We start from the raw sequence: 26036 nt of genomic DNA, 5'->3' as shown, positions 1-26036 counted from the left end.
TTGGCTTTATTAGCCCCTTTCACCCCATCAATGCTCCAGCATAGGGGATGGTGCCGCCCATACTTTCAGCTTAGCTCGTCCTTCCTGGAACCCTGTTTCCTGATGTAGGTTGGGCTTCTTCTCAGTCTACTGAAGGTGACAATCAAGCTGATTGTACATTCTCTCAGGGGAAGAAATAAAGGCAATTACCCAGCTTTCTGATGATAGCTTTTAATGGCAAGAGAATAAATTAATCCTCACAGTATTTATAATTTTCAAATACTTTTGAAAAAAATCTGATATATAACATAAAGAGATAGGACTAAGTATCTTGGACAAACTTTCCCCATAAATCTATCAACATAAATAATATTATATGCATTCTCATTTGGAATCAGAAATTTAAAACATTACCATGAAAAGAAAACAAACTGAAATTCTGGAGTAACTGTGCCCTGAAGAAATCTGGTTACCAGCAGGAATGTTGATTCCACAAATGACCTGGACTGTCATTCAGAACTAACCCTTTTTCATTTCTTCACTTAAAAACAGTAACATTTCTGCCAGGTATGGTGGGGCAAGCCCTTAATCCCTGCCCTCAGGAGGCAGAGGCAGGGGAATCACTGAGCTCAAGGCCAGCTTTGTCTACTAAGTAAATTTCAGTACAGCCAGGACTGCACAGAGAAACCCTGTCTCAAAAAACCAAACAACAACAACATCAACAACAAAACAGGTCTAGTTAGCTAATTGGTAAAACTAAATTCCTTTTTTGATCGCTTCTCGGCCTTTTGGCTAAGATCAAGTGTAAATTCCTTTTTTGTTTTTCTTCTTTGTTTTTGGGCTATGTCTTGCTATGTGAAGGAGGCTAGTCTCGGGGCCCTGGGCTCAAGCAACCCTCCTAGCTCAGCCACTGGAATGGCCATGACTGTCATAAGTGCTACCACTTGGCTAATTTTTTTTTTTTAGGCAGGAGAAATGACAATTGTGTTATATACCTAAGACAATTCTTTAATTCCATCTTCTATCCCTACCTACTAATAAATCATTGATCAATGATGAATGCAAGTGGAGTTCTAATTGTTCAATCAGTTAATCAGTTCTAAGATATGTTACTTTGAACCGAGGCCCCTGGGTAAGTAAGTGAGACCCCTTCAGGGAATGAGTGCACTTTTGACAGACTCTGGTACGCGGCTTGCATAGTACTCATAATTCCGCAGTGCAGCCAGAACTCCAGCAGAGTTCATGTGTTTCACCTCCTTGTCGTACTGCAGGGGATTCCCGTGGATGTCTGTCAACTTCCCTGCAGAAGAACACCACACAGAGTTAGTGGGTAGTTGGGTCATGATGCTTCAAAGGTTTTCCTTTGGGGCACAGGATGGGAGAGAACTGAACCCCAGGGCTCACATTAAGTTTTACTACTGAACTATATTCTTAAATGAATCTGTAGAATGTTTCTACAGGGGACTGAACTTATTTTGCACATACCGGGCAAGCACTCTACCACGGAGCTATGTCTGCAGCCTTTTTTTTTTTTTCCTGACAGGCTTGACTTTATTTTTAAAACAAGTTCTCACGGTACACTATAGAGCCCTGGCTGGCTCGGAACTTACTGGGTAGGCTACTCCTGAATTCGCAGTGGTCTCGCCTGTGCCTCAGGAGTTCTAGGATCACAGGCCTATTCCACCCAATGTCCTCCTGCTTTCCTCAGTCTTCGAACTAGAGATTGAGGCCAGTGCCTCCAGTACCAGATGTGAGCCCTACCTCTGAGCCCTATGCTCTCAAGTCTGCATGTACTTCTTATTTTTTTTTAAGATATATTTATTACAGATGCTGGTGGCACATGCCTTTAGTCCCAGCACTTGGAGGGCAGAGGCAGGAAGATCTCTGAGTTTGAAGCCAGGCTGGTCTACAAAGTGAGTTATAGGAGAGCCAGGACTACACAAAGAAATCCTGTCTTGAAAAACCATAATAAACTAGCCAAACAAACAAATAAAATCCCCAAAACAAACAAAAAAGATTTATTTACTAGAGTTAGAGTTAGGAAAAAATGAAGATTTATTTTATATATATAGGGTTTTGCCTGCATGTGTGTATTGTGGACACATGAGTGCCTAGGGCCCTTAAAAGTCAGATGAGGGCACCAGACCCACTGGAACTGGAATTACAGATGGTTGTGAGCCACTATGTGGACGTTGGGGTCTAAACCTGAGTCCTCTGTAAGAATAGTTATTCTCTTAACCACTAAGCCATCTCTCCAGCTACACAGTTGAATTTCTTGGTATCTACTTCTTTTATTATAAGGTGTACTTTCCAAAATGTTTTCTGTCTGTCTGTCTGTCTGCCTGCCTGCCTGCCTGCCTGCCTGTCTGCCTGTCCATCTTAGTCAGGGTTACTACTGTTATGACAAAATACCAAGACCAAATGCAACTTGGGTAGGAAAAGGTTTGTTTGACTTATTTAGCCTCAATCACAGTTCACTGAGAAAAGCCAAGGTGGGAACTCAAACAGAGCAGGACTCTAGAGACAGGAGCTGATGCAGAAGTCATGGAGGAGTGCTGCTTGTTAGCTTGCTCAGCCTGCTTTCTTATAGAACCCAGGACTATTAGAACCCAGGGAGGGTGACACTCCCACAATGGGCTGGGCCCTCTCCCATCGCTAATTTAGAAAATGCCCACAGGCTTGCTTATAGCCCAATCTTACGGAGGCATTTTCTTCACTGAGGTTCCCTGCGCTCAGAGGACTCTAGCTTGTGTCAAGATAACATAGAACTCGGGCCTCATATCCTGGCCAGGTGCTCTACCTCTGAGCTATGACCCCCACCCCCGTGTTTGCATGTTCACACATCTGTGCCAGCAAAACTCAGAAGAGGGCATCTCCAAGCTGGAGCTATTACTTGTAAATCACCAGATAGCGGGGAACTGAATTCATGTTCTCGGAAAAGTGCTCTGACTTTCTGAGCCTGGATTTCACAATGAGCTCCAGGGCAGCCAGGGACACAGTGAGACCTTGTCTTAATAAAACAAACAAACAGCAAAACCAACGAAATAAGAGTTAAGTAACTGTACAAACATGAACCCAAACAATGTAAAGAAAATTAGGTTAGTTGGAAATGCTCCTTGCTGAGGTAAGAATGATGGGTTTGGACAGATCATAGCTAGGCTTCCCTCCAACATTTGCACTCTGGGAGTCTAGGTAAAGAATGCTAATTGAGGGCTGAAGAGATGGCTCAGCCATTAAACACAGTCACGGGCTTCTCTCTCCGAGCATGTGGGTTTGATTCTCAGTAACCACAAGGAGGCTTACAACTGTCTGTGATTCCAGTTCTAGGTGATCTAACATGCATGTCTTCTACCCAGGCATGCATGTGGTACACATACATGTGCATGTATGTCTACATGTCCAGGCATACATGCAGACAAAACATCCATACACATAAGATAACAAAAACAAAAAGTGCTGAAATGATGTCTGAGTACAATACAAAAGCCACAAACCTCCTACAGCATGTAAGATAACTTCTGGGGCACAAGTATCCCATTTCTTACATCCAGGACTTGCAAATACATAAGCAGAGGCTTTGCCTTCAATCAGCTGGATAATCTGCAAGGTCAAAAATAGCAGTTATCCCCCATTATGTAATGGCTGAGTTGCCCAAAAGGAAAACTGCTCAGGCCTATTAAAGACATTTCATCAATTCCTGTCAAACTTAGATTAAAGCCCTAAGCAGGTAAACGATAGCAGTATTATAAAAATAAAACAGGCGCACAATGATACATGGTATCTACAGGGGAGAAGTACAATCCAACAGGCCACAATCCATAGCCCAAGGGAGATCAAGCTTTCTCATCCACATGGGTTTCTTGAGGATATGAATAGTCGCTAGTGGACAAGTACTTCTTTTAAATTTCTAAACCAGCCAATACCTAGTAATAGCGACATGTCCAACACACCACTGTGGCCAAGCCCGGCAGCTGGGTGGCACTGACCAGTCCAAGTCCTTGCAGGGGCTTTGATGCTTATCTACTGTTCCTTCCCACACTCAATTATGAACCATTACATTGATGGTATTATTTGGTTTGACCCAGAGGCTCCAGTAGCCCAAGCTGGGCCTCAAACTTGCTTTTCAGCCAGGGATAACCCGAGTCCCTGTTCTCCTGTCCCCACCTCTCCAGTGTTAGGCTTGTAGCACCACACTAGGCTGCTGTGTGCATCAACTGCCTTGCAGTTTGGAGGAGGCTCCAGTAGTACTCTGAGGGACAATGGCACGTCTCAACTGGCCACATAGGAAGGCAGAAGGAGAGGTATCAGGGAAGGTTCTGGTTATGTATGCAGGTAGGGCCAGGTTGATGGTTGTATGGAAGGAAGGAGACTCCGTATCTGGCTGTGAAATTATGAAAATGGAGGCATCACTCAAGTATCATGTGGGGTGCAAGTGGAAGGATGAGGAACTCCATCTGGACTTGATGAGTTTGAGGGGCTGAGCAGTGTCACCAGGATGACATCATGACACTCTGAGGAGGCGGGAAGCCTGGCTGAAAGAGTGGGGAGGAGCAGAGGGCAGAGGCAGGCCCATGCTCAGCGTCTATAGAAGGAAGGTCTAGGAGGAACCCCTGGAGTGCTCTGGGGAGCTAAGCTCCTTGGCAAGCAACATGGTGTTATCACATATGAAAGAGATGGGGCCCGAGCCTTAAACTCTTCCTTTTTCCCCTCATGTTGGGTTCCAAGCCAGTGTATTGTTCATGCTAAATGTGTGTTGTACAACTGAGACATAATTTCAACCCCTTATCTTACATTTCTGTAATTGTAAATGTGATTTCGGTAGCAAACTATTAATACTTAACCTCCTTTCCACTTGATTTTACTTCCTTTGTGTGAGCTCAAGACTGAGCTTGGACTCAAACCTGCTAGCCAAGTGCCCCGCCCCACGAAGCTCAGTCCCCAGCCCTCTCTGCAGCTCCATTTTGAGACAGAGTCTCACTGAGCTGCCCAGGCAGGCTCTAACCTTTGGCCCTGTGGCCTCCTGCTTTGGCTTCCTGAGGAGCAGCGCTGACAGGCCTGCAGCACCAGGCTCAGTTACTTTCTAGTTTGTAAGCTTGGTATTTCAATGACGTATGTATCCTTCAGAGCCAATGGCACGTCGTCTCTGTACCTTGTTTCCTGCTCCTCCCACTCGCAGCACGTTGTCAGGGTTCATGGCTGCAATGCAGTCTGTGACCAGCTTGTTGCTATGGGATCTGGTGGTGGTGATGATGTGCTTCCCAGCAGGGGCTTCTTTCAGCTGAAACCCAAAGGCACCCAAACCCAGGACTCCCCAGATGGTCCTGCCCAGCACGGCGTCCGGTCCTGCCTGTGTGAGATGACAACAAGGCTCACTGTCACTGGGGAAAGATGCCAGCCACAAAGGGAACAGTCAGCCAGCTATACTTAGTTGAAGTTACCTAGTTTGCAATATAGGACATACTTTTTAGTTCCAAAAGTTAAAAACACGTGACTGTATAAATTTTAAGGGCAGTAAATAGACAAATAGTTTGTCCTGACAGTACTTTGGCTTTCCTCATTACTGCTTTGGTCAACAGTTTTAAAGAAACCCTCAGGAAGGTGACCTTTATAATTCAATTGCTGTTTCTTTTAGAATCAGCCAACGGTCTGTCTGTTAGCGGAAAATGGCCACTTCTAAAAGATACCAAGGTTCCAGAAGTGGACAATAGGGGCCGTGTTACCTAGGGGAGGCTGAGTTTTGCTGAAGGCCATGAACATGGAGATGGGGGTAAGGTTTTAATGATAACGGCTCTGATGGAATGGCAAGGACAATATCCTCTTAGTCTGTGTTTTCCTCTGTGGAGCGCAAAGACCTTTCCATTACATTGCTGAATAAATATTTCATGTAGAAACATATTTTAGTGTTTTGTAAAATTGATGCTAACACAACAAACTCAGCCCAGCATCTTCTTAGCCTGGGCAGCGTACAGTGAGGGTGGCTTGGGACGCTGGACATGGATGTGTTAGAGCCACACTGAGCTCTAAGTTCTTTATGCACGCATTAGTTCATCTGATCTTCAAAGCTACCCCAGAAGTAGATACTATTATTGTTAACAGTGAGACCTAGAGTCCGTTAGTAAACTGAGAGCCTAGGAAGCTCCAGTCAGAGTCCAGCTCTTTTGTGCTGTTTTATTTCTGGGGCCATGATCTCACTGTGCAGTCATGGCTGACCTGGAACCGGAGAGCCTAGGAAGCTCCAGTCAGAGTCCAGCTCTTTTGTGCTGTTTTATTTCCGGGGCCATGGTCTCACTGTGCAGCCATGGCTGACCTGGAACCACATAGATCAGGCTGGCCTGGAAAAGACTTCCTTTAATGTATGTGTATGAGTGTTTGACTACACGTATTTGTGTGTACCACATGTGCCTCAAACTCGAGTTCCAGATGGCTTCGAGCAGTCATGTGAGTGCTGGCCCCTCTGCAAGAGCAGCGAGTGCTCCCAATCCCTGCGCCATCTCTGCAGTTCTGAACAGCTTTTCTGCTTTTGCCCTGCACTGTTTTTGAGATGGGGGGGGGGTCTCACTACATTGCCCTGGATGGCCATGAAATGATTCTCCTGCCTCCTCCTCTCAACTAGGTGGGACCACAGGTTAGTGCTGCTGTGTCAATCAAAGCAGACATAGGGCACCCTGAGCTGACTTGTTCAAATGTTTTCAAAGTCATTGCTCCTTTGTTCTAGGGAAGTACACTGGTTGTTTGCAGGATGAAACAAGTTTATGCTACAGGCTGTGTTCCCTGGGAAACAGTCTGGGGCAGGGGGATGGTTGGCAAGGAATGTGTGTGTGATGAGCATCTATAGAAGGCAACAGTGTGGGTAGAGGGCACATGGGCTGCAGTGAGCTAGGTGACAGCCCTGCTGCGATTGTGAGGACATTAGAGCTTAGGCAGCTCTTTGTGTGGCCCCCAAGTCGGAAGGAAATGCCAGGCCTTTGAACACCGGCACTCTCTAGGTATGGGAAACAGACGGGTGGGAAGACTCTTCTCGGGGAGACATTCTCTGAGAAGGCCAAATACTGACTGTGCCTCCTGCCATGGGGCACTGGGGAACCAAAACTAAGGATTAGCTGCTTGGGATGTTAGTGTGCTTCCTCTCTTCCCTCCAGACTGTACTGTAGACTTGGAGTCTGGAAAGTTCTCATGGGCTGCATGGTAGCTCACGCTCATGAAGCTTTAATTCAATGTGTAGGAGGTAGAAGCAGGAGAATTCTGAGGTGAAGACAGCCTGGGCAGGCAGCACTCGACGGTGCTGAGCCACACTCCCAGCCTTCTTTTACATTTACTTTGTGACTGCCGTCTCACTTAGTTCCTGGCTGTTCTTGAGCTCATTCTGTTGCCCAGGCCTCCCGAGGTTACAAGGATCTGGCCCTGGCTTCTTGAGTGTCTGAGGTTACAGCCTGCACTAGCGGGTCACTCAGTGTCCCTTTCTTTAGTATGCACAGCTATGTGGTCAGTAGTACAGGAGCTGACACCTGTGAATCACAGTGAGCGTCTGATAAACTTCAGCTACGCCAATGACTATCCATCGTCAGCGTTAGCCGCAGCAGCAGCCAACCGTCTGTCCCTACTTGTTGCAACACACGTTAAGGCACACAGAGCACAAAGAAGGTGAGAGAACGCAGCACTAGGAGGAGGAAGAAGAGCCCAGAGCAGGAGGAAATGAGCTGGTTCCCAGGACAGAACGGGGCCACAGTGCCTGCCTCTTTCCTCCCTAGACCTGGAACCGGTCCTAGCTGTGTCTCACCTTTGCTTCATTCCTGTGCTCCCTGAGCTTCTCCTTTTCATTGTTCTGTGGAAAATGAATACAAGTTTTCTAGTCTCAGACACAAGGGATGAAAATCATTAACAATTCCTAAGTACTTACATCGATAATTTAGATGAAAGGGCCCATGCAAACCTTTTCCCTAGGAATTACCCTTCATTTAAGGACTATGGTTAACATTACAGACCTGCGCCCACATGTGCTACTGTGTAGACAGCAGTGCCACATTAGAAGGACGAACACCTGAGCACTTCGGTCTGACTCACCCAACCATGCAAAGCCACTCTGAGAAACCCCAAGCAATAAATCAAATTCCCAATCATACAAGCAGCAGGTAGCTAAGTGAGTTTAGTTACAACTAAACCAATATGAATCGGACATTGAGAAGTGAGAGCCACACTCTGCTTAGTTTGTTTTCCAAAGTTTACCAACTTCCATACTAATATGAAACTAAGTATTTGACTTCAATGATTTCTTCAAAATTCAATGATATATTCTTGCTCTGAAATTTTACTAATCTCTTGTCTCTAAAGGAGACAGTGTCTCTGAAGCACAGCAGGAAGCCAAAGCAGGTTGGAAGAAACATAGGAAGAAGGAGCAACAAGCATCACTAGCTGGCTGACTGAACTGACATGCTTCAGGCACTGCACGGTGTTTCTTGGAAGGCAACATGGCTAACAGCTCTTCTTTGTTGACGTGGTCTGCTTCTACAAATGTGCTTTAAGAGGTACCTGTAACCCAGGTGTCTTGATGACTATGCTAATCAAGAACAAAATGGGTAATTTCAGAACTACAGCAACTGAATATAAGTACATAACAGTTCAGTACATACAGTCTATTCAACCCCATCTATATCCTGGCCCCAATACCTTCAGAAAGTTCTAGTTTAATAGCTGAACAGCAGCTTGGAAATCTGTGCCCCGAGGAGCCTGTCCCCAAGTGGCTGCTTGGGCAAATGGGTGAGATGACACCTGGATGGGATGGCCTCTGGCCTCAGCAGACCCTGTAATTACATATCCAACATCCCTGTGCCGTTGGCAGTAGTACCTGGTAGTTGTAATATGGCTGGTTGATGATGCCTGCGATGGCCTTTCCTTCATAAGCAATCCCAATGAGCACTGTTACATTGTCAAGAAGACCTATGAAGGAGAGAAGTAAGTAAGTCACTCTCCCAGGTTCTGGTTTACCATCAGTACGTCAAACAACAGCTGCTAGTCTCTTCCTCCCCTCCCTCTTCCTCTTCTTCCTCCTCTTCTTCCTCCTCCCCCTCCTCTTCTTCCCCATCATCATCATACTTTTTGTTTGTTCCAGGCAGTTTCTCTGTGTAGCCCTGGTTGTCCTGTAACTTGCTCTGTAAACCAGGCTGACCTCAAACTCAAGAAATCCACCTGCCTCCACCTCCCGAGGGCAGAGATCAGGTGTGCACCATACCTGACAGCTCACCACTTTTGTAGTAAAGGGAGGGGATTTGCAGTGATTCACCCATGGACAGCTCTAGGCAAGTGCACAAGCCCAGAGAAAACTGAAGGACGAAGTGGGGATCATAGCCACTAAATTGAATCAATAACCATACCACACTCTCCTTAATAGTTTGCAAACCCATTAAAGCCACCTCTAGACAACTCTTGCTCCTTCTGTCCCATCAGTGCACTCTGACATGCAGGACCAGACCAGACTGAGTTCCTCCCCAGACTTTCCAACCTTGGGACTAGAGATCATTACATGGCACTGGATCACTCAGTGGTAATCTGTAATGTATGACAGCAGTGATCTGTGACATGTGACAGTGGTGATCTGTTACATGCAGGACTCCCCTTACCCGAGTCAGTGGTTAACAAAGCTCTCTGGTAGATTTCCTGTTTCCCAATGGGCTTCAGAGATGTTTTCAGCACACACACACAGCATGGAGTACATAAGTATACCCCCTAGAGTACATATGCATGGGTCATACTCATACAAACACACATGAGTACATGCACACACATGAAAACACACTGACTCTCACACAGTACATATGCATTCTGAACATATGCACCCTCACAGTATATGTTTCTGTTACACACACGCGCAAGCACAGACATGCACAAGCACATACACAGACCCCACTCAGTCACTCACTCTATCCCCTCCAAGGGCTGAGAACATTCTCCCTGGCAGTTATAAGAAAGTTCCACGAAGCTGGGGACCAATAAAAGACCTTTGGAGGTCATTCTGGCCTCGCGCTGCCCCTTTATCTCAGGCTGACCTGGAACTCACTGTGAAGGTCAGGCTGACCTCACAGTCTTCCTGCCTCAGCCTCACAAGTTCTCGGTGCAGATCTTTAAATCAGAACTACAACTCTAGGCTTTTAAAACCGGAAGTCCAGCCCTGAGACTGAGGGTCTTCTGACTCCTGCTTTGCCTGGCCTAGAAAAGGTCCAACCCAGGCTGACCCAGGGCTTACCATGTGCATCACTGAAGATGGGCTCAAACTCATCAGGGCACCGAGATCACAGGTGTGAGCTATCACACGACTCCTCCTGACTTTTATGCCTCTGGTTTTAACCCGATGCTTTCTGGTTTTCCTTACCCCTGCCACCTCAGGTGAGCGGATGCTATGGAACCAGGGGGTGGTGGAGCATTTCTCTAGCCCAGTAAAACATAGATTTAGCACAGTCCCTCAGGAAAGAAAGTTTACAGGGATGACTTTCCCCAGCGGGGGACCTTAGACCTGGAGCTGGTAGAGTATGTGAGGTGGTTTCTGAAGATGAACTCTTCTAGTTATACTCATGTATGACAACAGACAGAACCCGACAGCAACTTGTCATGTGTCACGGGAGCATCACATCTGTGCGTCACAGCCTTGCCTTAGTATAGTATGTGCGGGTGAGAGACACTGACCTTCAGTGTATTCCTTGGTACCATCTACGGGGTCAACCCAAACCACAAGCTGCAAAACAAAAATGGGGGAGAGAGGGAATGTCCGTATGAAGTATGTGAAATTCAGAGAGAACCGAAGAGATTCAATCACCCCATGTGAACACATGTGAACACATGTGAGACATGTGAACACATGTGAGACATGTGAACACATGTGAACACATGTGAGACATGTGAACACGTCACTGTGGAGGCGTAAGCCAGCACCTTCAGCTTCAACTGTCAGAAAAGGCTTCATCATCACGGAGTAAGTCCTCTTACAGTAAACAAGACCGACTTAGGAACCCTTGCAAGTTCTACAATGCTTAGCTGATAATGCCCACTGCAAGCTGTAACTTGGACACAAAGCACAAAATCATGATCTAACTTAGCTCTAGATGGCACTACAGGGAGGAAGGCACTAGAATAGTTTGAACAATGTAAAGTTGTTACTCATCTATATGTAAATATGTAAGAGCTGATGTGCGTATGTGTGTATGTGGTGTGTGTGTGTGTGTGTGCGTGTGTGCGTGTGTGCGTGTGTGTGTGTGTGTGTGTGTGTGTGTGCGTGTGTGTGTAAGACAGGAGCTCTCTACATAGCCCTGGCTGTCCTGGAACTCACTATACCGACCAGGCTGGCCTCAAACGCACAGATCCACCTCCCTCTGCCTCCTGAGTGCTAGGACTATAGGTCTGTGCCAGCATGCCTGGCCTGTACATACTGATTTAAAACATAAATACAAGGTTTGATCACCTTAAGGACACAAGTCTCAGTAACCTAGGAACATGGAATGGCTTACAAATTGGATGCTAGACTAAAGGAGAAATTCCTCTGGCTTAGGACTTAACATGATTCAGGATGTCCTCCCATTCCCTCTCATTACAGAGGTGGGTTCTGATGGCACGTCTTGTTATCCTTTTATGCTTCTTCCCACAGAACAGAACTTACTCCTCATAGTAATTATTCTCTAGGTGCAATGTTGAGTACTTTAAAAGCAGGGTCCCTGGAGCTGTTAGCCACCCAATGTGGTTGCTGAGAGCTGAACGTGGATCCTCACTAAGAGCAGCCAGGGATCTTAACTGCCACCCACCTCTCCAGCCCAACTGAGAAGATACCTGTGGTTTTCAAAGCCCCACCGCCCACACAATGCTTTCTTACCAAATCGACCTAACGGCGAGGACTCTTGTTAAAACCACTTTAAATAAGATTCTAGAAGACAGAGATCTACAGAAGACAGTGAGCTGAGGGTGGTCACACATCCACCTGAACCCTGCTGCTTCTGCTGCCTCTGACAGACTCGGTGACTGGCTGCCCTAGTTTGTAAGCACACGTTTCTGTCTTATAGACAGACTGTATTCCCTCCCAGTGGCAGCAGCCACAGACTGAGAGCTCAATGCATGCAGATGGACCTTACGTCTTCCTCCTTGATTGCACTGTACTGCGATGGGCACGGCTGCTTCAGGATCTCCTCCGACTGCCCGTCTTCAATCAGTTCTTGATCCACTTCTCCAGGAGGCAGGTCCTGAAGCAGAGACAAGGTGACACCATTGAAGCTGTCTGTTCCCATAATGCATCGTGTCCCTAAAAGGATACACAGCAACTGGGTGCCTAACCACTTCTGTTTGCCTCAGGTTTAGAGCCTTTATGGCAAGCCTAGTACAAGACCAGCAGGAGCTGGAGGAGATGACATCAGCAGCTAGAGTTGCCCGGGAGCTTCCATCCTGAGTGTGCAGTGTGGCACCCGGAATGGCCTCCTCACAGACAGCCTCACAGCTGGGTCCAGGCTGCATTTAAAGCCCGATTCAGGAACATCTAGAAGGAACACAAAATCTTTTCCTCGTCCATGTTTACCTAAAATTGTAAATAAATCCATTTTCCTTTACACATTTCTGTTTCCCCAGTTTCCTTTGGAATGCAGGGACCTGGGTGTTGAGCTACACAAGGGGCTTGGGATGCAGCTCAGTGGTCAGCAGTTGCCCAGGACACACCAGACTCTGGGTACGATCTCCAGCACCACAGAGGGACAATGTGAGTGCAGAGAGAAAAGAACATTAAACAACAAACAAACAAACAAACAAACAAAAACAACACCTTTTTATGGAGCCCAGTGTACCATAATCCCAGCACTTGGTTGGATGAAACAGGAAGAATTCAAGACCAGCCTGGGCTATAAGGCCAGCCTGGGCTAAATGATGAGACCCTGCCAAACAAACACCAACATTAAACTAGAAATGAGACAGGGCCGTCGATATGGTGTTAGTCTTAGCTAGAACAGTAAGAACACAATGGAGCATATCGCTAGGAAATGAAGAAGTTGGCGTGTTCTGGTCTACAGAGAATATAACGTCCTGCATGGGGACCCTGCAGTCGCCCCAGAAAGCCCCTAGAATCACTGATACTTTCTGCAGAGTCAGGGCACAAACACGACATCCTTATACCAATGGCAAACAAGCTGAAGAAGAAGCCAGAGAAACAGTCACATTTATAGCAGCCTCAATAAACAAAGCACCTCAGAGGAAACCCAAGCGAGGGGTGAAGAACCTCCACAATGAAAGCTTTAAGATCAGAGAAAATCCTTGTCTACACACTGAGTTCCTGGCCAGCCAAGACTACATAGTGAGACTCTGTCTCAAAAGAAAAAAAACTCTAAAGAAGTCAAGGCAGAGACTAGGAGAAAGGTCTCCCTGCTCGGTATAATGAATGATGCAAAGCACAAAAGGCCCAGACGGCCAAAACAATCCTGAGCTAAAATAACCAGGCTGGAGGCATCACTGTATCTGATCTCCAGCCACACTACAGAGCCAGGGTAACAAAGGGCAAGGTGCTGGCACTAAAACCCACGTGTAGATCAGTGCGACAGAATGGAAAGCCCAAACTAATGTCATACAATTGACGTTTGAAAAAGACACCAAAAATACACACAGGAAGAAAGAGCATCTCAAAAAATGGTGCTGGGAAAATTGGATGTCTACATGTAGAAGAATGAAACTTGACCCTTCTTTCTTGGCTTGAACAAGAAATCAACTCCAGGAGCTGGAGAGCTGGCTAAGGAGGTAGGAACAATGGCTGCTCTTCCAGAGGATCCAGGCTTGCTCTCCAACACCCACATAGCAGCTCACAACCATCTGTAATTCCAGTTCTTGGGACCTGATGCCCTCTTTTGGCCACTGCAGGTAAATGGCTCACATGTGAAGCAGAAATATCCAGGCAAGCAAAACATCCGTCCACATACACAGATCAGACAAAGACACACAGACACACACTCACAAATAAATAATAATAACTTTAAAAATCTGCATGCCTTTCATCCCAGCACCTGGGAGGTAAAAGTAGATGGATTTCTGTGAGCTTTGAGATAACTCTGGTCTACAGCCAGGGCTACATAGAGAGACCCTGTGTCAACAAATAACAGCAAAAATGGGATACAGAATAGACAGAGAATTCTCAACAGTAATAGGAATGAAAATAAACTTTTTAAAAGTGTTCAACTTCGGGGTTGGGGATTTGGCTCAGTGGTAGAGCGCTTGCCTAGCAAGCACAAGGCCCTGAGTTCGGTCCCCAGCTCTGAAAAAGAGAAAAGAAAAGAAAAGAAAAGAAAAGGAAAGAAAGGAAAAGAAAAGAAAAGAAAAAAGACACTAAGAACAGAGCTACTGTAGCCCAGCACATGGCCCAGATACTACTGTCCGGAGGCCTGACATCTCACTGTTGGGAATTAATTTATCTGTTTATTGTCACTTTATTCATAATAACTAGGATTTTTTTTTAAGTTGGCAGGGAGATACCTAGAAACTGTTACCCTTTTAAATTATGGCTCATTAAAAACCCCAAATGCTGTGTGTGTAGTGATTTCTTATAGGTTGATCAGGGAGATCCTAGAGGTCCCTAAAACAATATAGGCACTTGTCATTTCTCGGTGCCCAGGAGCATTAGATGATAAGACCTTACTGCTAATGACACCACACACTTTGGTGCATGAGACAGAGAGGTCAGAAGTCAAGTCAGTCACTCTCCCTGCTGGCTGGCCACTTTCACAGTGCTAGAAGGTTCTCTGCAGACGGGGAAGGAAATATCGCGCATCTGTGCACCTGAGAGACTACAGGTCCCTTTGTCAGGCAAGCTGTGCCCACTGGTACAACAGTGGCATCACTGTTAATGGGGTAACTACCTGCACTGATTGAATTTGAGGTCTACTCCACCATGAGAACCCGTGCTTACAGCTTTAAACAGACTCCATGTCTGGAAATCCACTCAATGTATAAAAAGGGATGTCATGAGTCCTATCTAGGAATTAAACTCTACAGCTTTACTAAACACAGTGTCAAACAGCTTTCTAAATTCCCAGAGTAAATGCCCACTCTTGGCCTTATTCAGAGAGGGTTCTCTCTCTAGTGAACTATGATGGAGGGAGAGATAAATGACTGCCTAAGACAGAGCTACAGTTGACTGCTCAGCTCTAAATAGGACATTTATACCATTCCCTCTAAGGTTCACCTGGCTCTGTGGGAGAGGGGGCAGAAAGAGCTGGAAAATGGGGAAGGGACTGCAAAACGTCATCCCTGGGGTAAGAGCTGGTGCAATCATGAACTCTAACAACCGCAGACTGCTGCGCGGGGTCTGAAAAGGAATGAGTGCACCGACAGTTACGCAGAGCCCTGTCCTTCCCTGTGGATGCTTCCTCCAGACTGACTCAGGGGAAGGGGAAGCCATGGCTTTCAGTTGTGTACTACTGATGACCAATGGATGGTCCCACTGAAATGGTCACACAAATGATCCCGGTTACACTAATGGGAAGGAAAAAAGGCAAATGTCATGAATTTGGGAAAGGGGCAGGGGTGGGTAGGAGGGGAATCCAAGAGTATGGGGAATGGGCAATCAGACTGTATTACATACGTGCACTAAACTGTCAAAGAGCTAACTTAATAAAAACAAAACCAAGACACAGTCCACTGTTTCAGTTTTAGGTATACAAGTCTAACTTCTGAAAGGAAGGGCAGGTAGGCAAACCAAACCCGGTCACCGCGAGTTCTCAATCCCAGGGCCTCCCATATGTGAGCCCCATGGTCTTATTACTGAGACATCTCCCACTGGAGAAGCCTCATGTAGGTAGAGTAGGCAGTGTTCTACCATTGAGCCCGCTGTGCGGTTTTAAAGTTGCATATTCACTACAATGTGACCATGTCTCCCATCACTAGGAATGGAGATTTAGCCTGTAAGTGGGCCATTATAAAGTGAGATTCTTTTCTCTAGGGAACAGGATCACTTTGTGTTCAAACACCAGCACCATGGCTAGGGCTAGCCACGGCGTCCGACTCAATGGCAGGTTGGTATGAATCTGCACGGCACGGCGCGTCTCACCTCTTCCCCGATGATCGTCAGCTTCGGGAATTTCCGGGACAGGGAAGAGCATATGCTCATCTGTACCATGCGGTCTGCTTTGGTCTGCAGGTCAGTGGCTGAGGTCTGTAGCAGAGAAAGCAAATCAACAGAAATACAACTAGGGACAATTAGTACACCATGGTCATATAATTTACACTGTGTTCTCATATTTTAGATTTCACAGAGCTTAACCCCAAATGAATCGGCTAGTGATGTCCCTTGCTGCTTCTCGGAGACTTAACAGCAATTAAGACTGAGAAGTGAAGCTGGATGGCATTGCATAACTATAATATCAACACATGGAAGGCTGAGGCAGGAGGACTGCCATGAATCTGAGATCAGCTTGTGCTGCAGTGTGACACTGTATACCAATAACCAAACACAGTTTAGAAACAGGGTGTGTATGTGCTGATGGAGATCGAACACGTACCTGACACACTCTGAGCAGGCACTCTACACTGAACTACATACATTTCCACAACAGTTCAAGCTTGCAAAGGAGCTTTAAATTATTTGGAATATTTTCCTCTCTAATTGAGAGATTCTTTTATAGGATTCTAGATACCAACCTGCTTTAAATGGGCTAAGAGCTAGGAAACACCAGTGTGGTGCCATATTCTTTTTTAACCCCATACTTGAAAGGCCGAAGCAGCGAGTTCACCAGAAGTCGTAGGCCAGCCTGGTCTACAAAGTGAGTTCCAAGCCAGCCCCCATAGGTCCTATGCCAGCCTGGTCTACAAAGTGAGTTCCAAGCCAGCCCTCATAGGTCCTATGCCAGCCTGGTCTACAAAGTGAATCCCAGGCCAGCCTCCATAGGTCCTATGCCAGCCTGGTCTACAAAGTGAATCCCAGGCCAGCCAATGTAGCACAGCAAAACTGTCTCAGTACCAAAACCAAACACACAGACAAAAAGAAATAGGTTTCTATTGTTTCAAAGTGAAGCTAAAACTCTGTTATCAGGGTATGAAGAGTATTCTCTGTAACTTCCTCTCACTCATCCTTATAAAATTCCAGACATCCTGAAGATGATTCTTTAACGTATTAGAAAGAATTCCTGTTGCTGAGGGCTGTGCAAGAGGAACAGCAAAACAGCCTTAGAACTCGTGGAATTCTAATTCATGGAATTAGTGCAACCATGGTGGATGTTAGTGTGTGCCTTGGTGAGGCAGAGTCCCCGAGACAGAGCCAAGGACTACACGTTCCGAGGATGTTACTTCATGCTCTTCTTTCAGTCTTCACATCCTTCCTAATCTCCTGTGGAAGATTCTAAGGGGCTGCCAGCCCCTCACTGGGAAACATCACTGGCACTCCAATGAGAGCGCTCGACCTTTTCCAAACATTGCTGCTGGATCAGATTAATGATTCAATTACCACCCTTGGGAAGAACGTAAAGATGTAGATAGTTAGCAATGACCGCCACCCTTAGAAAGCATTTGAAGAGGATTATTAATAAAGTGAGGTTAAGATGTTTTGCCAGTGGCTCTGATATAGAAAATCTTAGAAAACAATTTGAATTTTAGAAAGGTACGCACTCTTTTTCTTTCTTTGTTTTAATTTATTTTATGTATATGAGTACACTGTAGCTGTCTTCATGCACACCAGAGGAGGGCATCAGATCCCAGTACAGATGGTTGTGAGCCACCATGTGGTTGCTGGGAATTGAACTCAGGACCTCTGGAAGAGCAGTCAGTGCTCCTAACCTCTGGGCCATCTTTCCAGCCCACGGCGTGCACTCTCAATAGTTGAACGAGGAGGCTCTTTTGGTTTGGTCAAGGAACAAGAACAGCAGCCTGACTGATATGACCAACATGAATCTCTTGCTAAAGCTGGGCTGATGATCTGGTATCCATTTTTGTCCTCAGCTTCCTAATAGAATTTAATTAAAAATTGGTAATGAGTAGACTATTAATGCAGCCTGAGGATTTAAAGTAGAGATGAAAGATTGTTTTTATATAAAAGTTTAGATTTGTGATTCTTTTAAGACTTATAAGATTACTTTTTAAGATAAATAATAAAATGATTGATCCTTTCTTTGTGACTGCAATTTGCAGCCTCCAATAAAGAGAAACTGGCTGAGAAAATTACCTTGGTTGCTTAGACTTTGTTAATCTATAACAAGTTACTTAGTGACAAATGTATGTAGGTTTTTGGGAATAAACTGTTTTGTTTTTTAATCCTCAGTACATAAAACCTTTGATCATGTGAGGGTATAGGGGACATGTTTTTCTTATGTATACTCACTGTAATCATTCACTAGAAGAAAAACAGAATGTCATCCCATTGTACATTGTATACTGCTGGTAAGATTTTGCTGGGACGGATAGCTGTGAGAAAATATAAAGTTGCAAGAGCTTAATCGTTGGAGCTTTGCTCCATCACCAAACATGTGTATGCATACATGCATGTATATGTAGAGTTGGTTGGAGCTTTGCCCCCTCCACCCAATGTGTGAATGTTATGTATGTATGTATGTATGTATGTATGTATGTATGTATGTATGCAGGCATGTATGTATGGACCTGCAAAGTCATTGCAACTCATCTTGCTTCATCTACCGAGTGTGTGTTTGTGTGTGTGTGTGTGTGTGTGTGTGTGTGTGTGATTCTTTCCCCTCTTTTGTCTTTTTTCGACTCCCAGCCCCCTATGAGTTCAAAGAGTCTCTCGCTGTTCACAGGGAGTGTCAGCCCCAGAGAATCAAGCTTTGCTCTGTTAGAGAAAAGTCTGTTGAGTGATCAGTCGCTGATTCTATGCCCAATTCAGTTTACCCTGGATGTTAAAGCTGCTCTTTGGATCCTGATTTCGGGGGGCGGTGAGAATGGAGGTGGGCTTGAGGCACAGTCTCACATAGCTCAGGTTGGCCTCGAACTCACTATATAGTGAAGGCTGGCCTTGAACTTCTGATCTCTTGCTTTCATCTCCCAAGTGCTGGGATGAAATAAGTACTTATTTAAACATGCATTTTCACAAACGTGCCACATGTTCTAAGACTGCTTGGTTTTCTATGAAACACTGGGATCTGTTCTGGAGCTAAATGTCAGTCAAAAGATCCAGTCATGCATAGAAAGATCTTAGATAAAATCTGGAGCTATTTTCAAAGCAGAGATCCAAACTAAAAATCTCCATTATTTTAATCGTCAGTTGGTCTACAATGTGACAATCTTTACCTACTATGAGGAACACCATGACTGCAGAAAAGACAAGATTTGCAGTACCTTCTGCACGATGCCCAGGTCTCCTTCAGCGATGACACACCTGACGATGGTTCCTGCCTTCTGAGCGATAGAGTATGCGGAGGCTACCAGCCGCATCAACACATTGTGGCTGGAAGCCATGATCAACCTTGAAGGAAAAAAGAAAGACGTTTTGTTAGAGACCAGCTACTGGTATCCAATAGTTGAATTCAAGCCAACACGTATTAACTGGATGCCTGGGGCTGCCTCTAACGGCACAGGCTCTTTAATAAATACACACTAAAAAGACTTGGAAAAGGCACAATTTTGAAATTAACTCTCTTAAACCCCATAATACTCGTTCATAGTCCACAAAGCCTTTCGCAGCCTGGAGAAATGAACTCAGCAGGTGAAGAAGTTTTGAGTGTGAGGTGTGCATCACGCAAAGTGGAAGTCTTAGGAACTAAAACTAAAATACATCTGGCCTTGATGAGCTGAAGTTCTGAACACTAGAGCTGATAAGTGCACGAGAGGGGAGAGCAAGGGAAGGGACTCTCAGGAGAAGAGCGCTTAGTTGCAGTCCAGCATACTCAAGGTCCTGTGTGCAAACTGTTTAAATACAAGCAAATGAAAACCAAACCAACCAACCAAAACCCCAACTGCATGTGATGGCCACTATGTAGCCCTGGCAGGTGGGAGCTCCCTGTGTAGACCAGGTGGCTTTGAATTCAGAGACCCAACTGCCCAGCCTCCAGAGTGCTAGGCCTCCCCACTCTCTGTTTATGTGACGGCCTCACTATTTAGCCCAGGCTGGCCTCTTGAACACTGGTGTGACAAATATGTGTCACCATGCCTAGCTTCAGCAGAAACTATAAAGGACACTCTGAAGTATCCAGTGGGGCTGGCTGAGGTCATATCAGACATCTTTGTCTGTCTGTCTGTCTGTCAGTCTGTCTGTCTTTCTTTCTTTCTCCCTCCCTTTCTCCCTCCCTTTCTCCCTCCCTCTCTCTCTCTCTGTCCCTCCCTCCCTCTCTTTCTTTCTTTCTTTCTTTCTTTCTTTCTTTCTTTCTTTCTTTCTTTCTTTTCTTTCTTTCTTTCTTTTCAATACAGGGTTCCTCTGTGTAGCTCTGGCTGTCCTGGAACTCCCTCTGTAGATCAGACTGGCCTCAAACTCAGAGATTTGTCTGCTCCTGCCTCCAGAGTGCTGGGATTAAAGTCAGCTGCCACTACTGCCTGGCTCAGAAATCTTTGTTAAAAAGGGAGAAAAACGATGTGACTGAAACTACTGTGTGGTACTGAAAACCATCCTGTGGCCATAGCTGTCGGGAATTAAGATGAAAATGAAAGGGTATCTAGGGTATTTTCTCATATTGTAATCAAGCTATAGTGGATTTTCTTTACACTGCAGGCAGGATAAAGTAAGGTGTAACCATTACTGACTAAGGCACGCCACAAATAAAATCCAGAAGTGATAATTTAAAAAATAAATATTTCATTGGCCTTACCCCACCTTTTCTATCTGTGAACAGACATTTATCTAATGTACTTTGTACTGGTAATGTAGTTCTGGATTACTAACCCCACCCAGCACCTTTTGGGGGAGCGGGAGGAATGCTGGGAAATCACACCAGAGGCCTTCCCAGTCAAGTTCTTTCTCACTGAACCACACTCAGTGAATGGCTAACCGCTGAGAGTTGAACTTGTGGGAGTGGTGATGGAGAAGTAATTCTCTCGCTATAGCTTCCCATACGTATCCTTCACCCTTGAGCCAATTCAAGAACCGTTCGAGCCTTGTCAGGCTTCAGGCAAGATTAATTCACTTCCTCTAGAGCCTGCCAGATATATGCAGCATTTTCTTCTTCCCACAGAACATTTCCAGGCTGCCTGCTCACTACTTCCCTTAATAAATGCACGCTATGCTTATGAACTACAATTCAAAGAGAGCATCTGTTTGTAAGACATAATAATAGAAAGATTACTACTCCTCCTGGCCCTAATAGTTTTCTTACCGTAATTTTAAAAGAAATATATACAATTTTAGTTCTTGGTATAAAGAAAAGCTATGACATAAACGTGTACAGAGATTCTTACTAGCCTTCCCACATCTGCTCCAGTCTTCCCCAGGAACCCAAGCGGGAATTATCTTTTGTCGTGACAGGTGGCTTACAAACAAGGCTAAAGCAGCCACTAAGTTAACGTCCTTACAGCAGCTCACATTACACGCGTCCTCCCTCTTTCCATCTTTCCTCTGAGTCTTACCTGAAGCACTACTTCTTCATGACCTTTCAAAAGCTAGATATTAAAGACACAGACTCCGGAGTGAGTCAACTCTCGATGGCCACACCCTGCCAAACATTAGCTGTCGACTTTTAGGAAAGCCACTTCAACTCTCAATCCATGAACTCATAAATCAGAAAAACCACGTATTAGTACAGAGTTGCTGTGATTACTAAGTACTGCGTGGAAGGCTCTGACTTTACAGATAAGCAGCCCACAAACTGGCTAAACATATTTAATGTCTCCTTCGTTCTGGCTGCTCAGCATGGATACACAGGAGTGTTAAAAACAAAAGGAGAGGGGCGGGAGAGATGGCTCAAGGGTTAAGATGTTCTTGTAGGGGACTAGAGGTCAGATCCCAGAACCCACATGGGGCTGCTCACAAACACTAGTACTCCCGCTCCAAGGGACCAGATGTCCTCTTTTGACCTCCATGGGCTCCTGCATTCATGAGTACATTTCTAAATACAGACACGCAGAGATTTGCCTGCTCTTGCCTCCAGAGAATGCCACCACGGCCTGGCTCATAAATCCTTTTTATGGGAGAGAAACAATGTGACTGAAACTACTGTGCAGTACTGAAAACCATCCTGTGACCAATAGCTGTCCGGAATTAAGACACAGTCACATACATAGAATCTAAGACGTATAATTTAAAACAGTTTTTAAAAAGCCTGCTGTGTCTTTTAGGAGAGTGTCATGGTTTGCATGTAACTATCTCCCCAGGGCTCATGTGTCTGAATGAATACATGCTCACCAAGTGCTGGTGCTGTGTTAGGACCCTGGGGTAGAACCTACAGGAGGCTGGGCCTAGTTAGAGGAAGTGGACAGCTGGACAGTGGGCCTTAAGGTTTCACTATGGTCCAGCACTGACTCCCGCTCCGCTTCTCTGCTTTCCAGTCAGGCTTTCTGCTTCCAGATCCACAGAGATGTAAGGAGTCACAGGCAAGCTTCCACCACCAAGAATGGAGTCCCAGCCACCATGTCTTACCCACTGTGAGGGACTCTGGTAAACCAGGAGCCAAAATAAGACACACCCTCTCCCTATGTTGCTTCTCACTCGCTGTGAGGAAAGCAATGGATACAAAGGATATTCTGACCCTTGGGAGGACACAGTGACTGATGGGAAGGAGGTTCTTCTGCATTCATTCTAGGTTTGAGCCTTAAGAGGAAGGCAGTGCAGAAACACACTGAATAAAAAGGAAATTAACTTAACTTCCATGCTTGTGAGGAATCTTTATAATACTTGCCAGCTACTCTAGAAGGAAAGAAATAACACAAGTCGAAAACAATGGTGTATGCCTGTGACCTGAACACTCAGGAGGCTGCCAGGAACCTCAAAGGGCTGAGATCAGCCTGGCTAGAAACCAAGTACAGGCCAGCCAGTGTGCACAGTAAGACCCTGACTCAAAACAAAACAAGCGAACAGACAAAAACAAAGAATGGTAGCAAGGGAAAATTAGCAAGGCTCAAATGACCAGTTTCTTCTCATAGTAGGAGGAAGAAGAGGAAGAAGGGGAAGGAGGAGGAGGAGGGGGAGGAGGAGGAGGAGGAGGAGGGGGAGGAGGAGGAGGAGGGGGGGAGGAGGAGGAGGAGGAGGAGGAGAAGCAGCGGCAGCAACAACAACAAACCTTCTCTGTCCTTTATCTTTAATTCATGTAAGGATGGTGAACATGCCGATTAGGATTCAGAAGTGTCCAGCATGTTCCCAGCAAAAGCATTAAAATAACTTATCTTTGGAACCTGGTTCGGCAGTGCTGAAGGTCAAGGTATTTGGAAAGATAGAAATGAGTGTGATGGTGCAAATTCTGAACAATTAATGGAGATCCCCTTATTATTACCAGTTATCGGAATATAATAATCAGCTAATGGGCTGGGTGTGGTGACCTTGCTTCTGGTCCTTGCACTTGGGAAGCTGAGTCAGGAGGATTGGGAGTAACACATCAACCTTAGTTACATAGTAAGATCCATGCTAGCGCTGGCTACCAAGTGGAGTGTTTTCTCCAAACACCCATGCATGTACACATATACCCCAACTTCCAAAAAGCCAGATAAATATGATATATATATATATATATAGAGAGAGAGAGAGAGAGAGAGACAGAGAGAGACAGAGAGAGACAGAGAGAGAGAGCGCACCCTGGGCCTCATGTATGCTAGGCAAACACTACCAACTGAACAATCTCTCTCAGTAAAACTCCAGAAATGAATGCAAACATACTAAGGGTGGTATTTTAAACCCAAGAAAGAAGCGGACGAATGTACTGACACATGCCTAGCATTTGGGAAGGAAAGCAGGAAGTTCCTGGATTTGAGGTGGGCTACGCAGCAAGATCCTGTCTAAAGGAAAAAGGAGAGAAGAAAAAAAAAAAAAGAGAGAAAGGAAGAAGGCCACTCATACACAAATGGCAACAGCATTCAAAACACTTGGATCTTTCTTGCATTCTTATTAAAGTCTGTTCCAGGGAAACTGGTGAAACAGTTCTGTTGGTGAAGGTGCTTGAGTTCAAATCCACACAGTGAAAGGAGAGAACTGACTTCTGCAAAATAGCCCTCCACCCTCCATGCAAACACCTGTGGCACATGTGTGCATGCACACACACAAGCGTGCACACCCCCCCCACACATACACACCACACACACTCACGAAATGCTGGCTTTTGTTGTTGTTGTTCAGTGTCCCAGGAAGTCCTGGCTGGGAGCACACTACTATAATCCCCAAACTCAGGGGGCTGAGGTAAGAGTACCTTGGTTTTGAAGCCAGCCTAACAGTTTTTCTCTCTCAGTCCAGTAGATTTAAATTAAGATAGAAACTACAAGAAGTATAGGAATGGCTTTATAAACTTGAAAAGGGCCACTAAAACATAAAAACTGGGTGTATTAACGAACTTACACAGAAATTAAAGCTTCTCCATGTCCAAAATGACGCAAGCAAAACCGGTTCATACCAGCTTAAAGGAGAGGAAAAGTTCTGTATCATCCACTGATACTTGAGCTGTTTTGTTTGGGGCAAGGACAGTTGACAAGCAGTTCCCAGAAAAAGAAAGGTGTCCATCACTAAGTACACGAAATGCTCAATCTACTGAATTTTAAAGAAATGCAAACTTAGAGCACGAGAAGTGATTAAGGTTGACACATTAAAGCATTTGCCTAGTCTGCAAGGATCGAGGAAACTTCCCTACTGGAGCCCTCTGACAAAAACAAAACGTATACATCGTTCGGCGCAGCTATTGTATTCCTGGTGAATAAATCACGACAGCCTACTAATGCGCAGAAATGAAAACTGAAAGAATCTTTGCTTTATGAAGTTTCCAAATTAGGATGCGAAATAACCCTGGAGTTTATTCCAGCTTGAAAGAAATGGTCCACATGTGGCCACTCAAGCTCCTAGACGCGTCTGAACTAGAAGCAGTGTAGCCACACGGGTGCTCGGGGCTATAACCCCTGGCTTTCCTCTAATCTGTGCCAGGGGTGTGCAGTTACCTGAATTAGAAACTAGGGTCGCCTGAGGCTCTGCGCGGCCGCCAGAGAAACTTACAGTCAGCCTGGCGTCCCCTAAGCGATGTCCGGCCTGGTGGCTCGCTGTCACAGAACAGGCTGCCTCCAGGTCCACCAGTTCAATGTGCAGAGAAAGACCGCGGCTGCGCGTGCGAGAGGTCGGCGCAGGCGCACATGGCTCCCCGCGCGCGCGCTCCTAGCAGTCGGAAAACCCATTTCTGAGCGTTTTGCGCAGGTTAACGCCGCCTGCCGTCAAAGCCCGAGTTCCAGGGTAGCTGGTTCCTAGCGTCTTGAATTCACGGAGACAACAGTTTTTGCTTGGTTTCCTCCCTGACTTGGGGTTTAGGTATCTCAGGCTACCCTTGAGCCACACATCTTCCTGACAGCTATTATGATGGCTTGGCTTTGGTTTTTAGTGACTTTCCTTTATGGGATTCTTTTCATAAAAGCAACACTTCTTTTTTCTTAAAAATCTCATATCATTATTTTACTAGGATGATAATGAATAGATTTTGTTTCTATGTGTTTTCTGCGACTCTCAAACTTTATTAGTTATTAGAAGCAAACCATTTGTCCATCCGTATATGTGTACACACACACACACACACACACACACGGTCTCACTCAGGCTGTCCTTGAATTCTTGGCAATCCTCCTACCTGAGCTTTTCATGTACTTGGATTCTAAGCATAAACAAACCCCCACACACTCTTATTCTCACCAGTGAGAAATGTCCACACACACCATTTACATACAGCTACGGTTGGAAAAGACTTCTTTAGTTTATTGCGTTTACTCTGAGTTTAGACATGCCTTTCATGTGTGGGGGAAATGTCTATAACACACACCCTTTAAAGCTATATACTGGATGCTGGTGAGATGGCCCAGAAGGCAGTTTACAGCATTTGTTCTTCCAGAGGACGGGGGTTTGGTCCCAGCAGAGGCTCATAACCATCCAAACCGTGGAGTTCCATGGTGTTCCACAACGTCTTCTGACCTCCTCCGGCACCAGACACACACACACACACACACACACACACACA

The 26036-nt window shown here is 45.5% G+C and overlaps 1 protein-coding gene across 4 annotated transcripts; it reads right to left on the bottom strand.

Annotated features, from left to right (window-relative positions):
* Positions 1–194: 194 nt before the first annotated feature.
* Bpnt1 (3'(2'), 5'-bisphosphate nucleotidase 1) lies at positions 195–25119 on the bottom strand. 4 transcript variants are annotated; one of them, XM_087581568.1, is made up of 10 exons: positions 24979–25119; positions 19261–19387; positions 16028–16132; positions 12087–12194; positions 10654–10702; positions 8822–8913; positions 7757–7801; positions 5129–5326; positions 3474–3579; positions 195–1279 (listed from the first exon to the last, which is right to left on the bottom strand). In XM_087581568.1, exons 2-10 carry the CDS (start codon positions 19378–19380, stop codon positions 1131–1133), a joined length of 972 nt encoding a protein of 323 aa, XP_087437694.1. In that variant the 5' UTR covers positions 19381–19387; positions 24979–25119; the 3' UTR covers positions 195–1130. The 4 variants fall into 4 exon arrangements, with proteins under 4 accessions (XP_087437694.1, XP_087437693.1, XP_087437695.1 ...); XM_087581567.1 differs by having other exon boundaries at positions 25034–25119; XM_087581569.1 differs by lacking the exon at positions 7757–7801.
* Between the last annotated feature and the right edge of the window lie 917 nt (positions 25120–26036).

The sequence above is a fragment of the Rattus norvegicus genome, chromosome 13 (assembly GCF_021556685.1).
Source record: "Rattus norvegicus strain SHRSP/BbbUtx chromosome 13, alternate assembly SHRSP_T2T, whole genome shotgun sequence".
NCBI lineage: Eukaryota > Metazoa > Chordata > Mammalia > Rodentia > Muridae > Rattus > Rattus norvegicus.
The sequence above is the reverse complement of the archived record's forward strand: the minus strand, read 5'-3'. Positions and strand labels throughout refer to the sequence as shown.

Excerpts from the sequence above, each read along its gene's own strand:
- Bpnt1 (XM_087581568.1), bottom strand. The coding sequence starts at position 19,380 with ATGGCTTCCAGCCACAATGTGTTGATGCGGCTGGTAGCCTCCGCATAC. Across the intron at positions 12,195-16,027 it reads TGACGATCATCGGGGAAGAG|GACCTGCCTCCTGGAGAAGT; the intron begins GTGAGACGCGCC and ends TCTCTGCTTCAG. Across the intron at positions 8,914-10,653 it reads TACCAAGGAATACACTGAAG|GTCTTCTTGACAATGTAACA; the intron begins GTCAGTGTCTCT and ends TCTCCTTCATAG.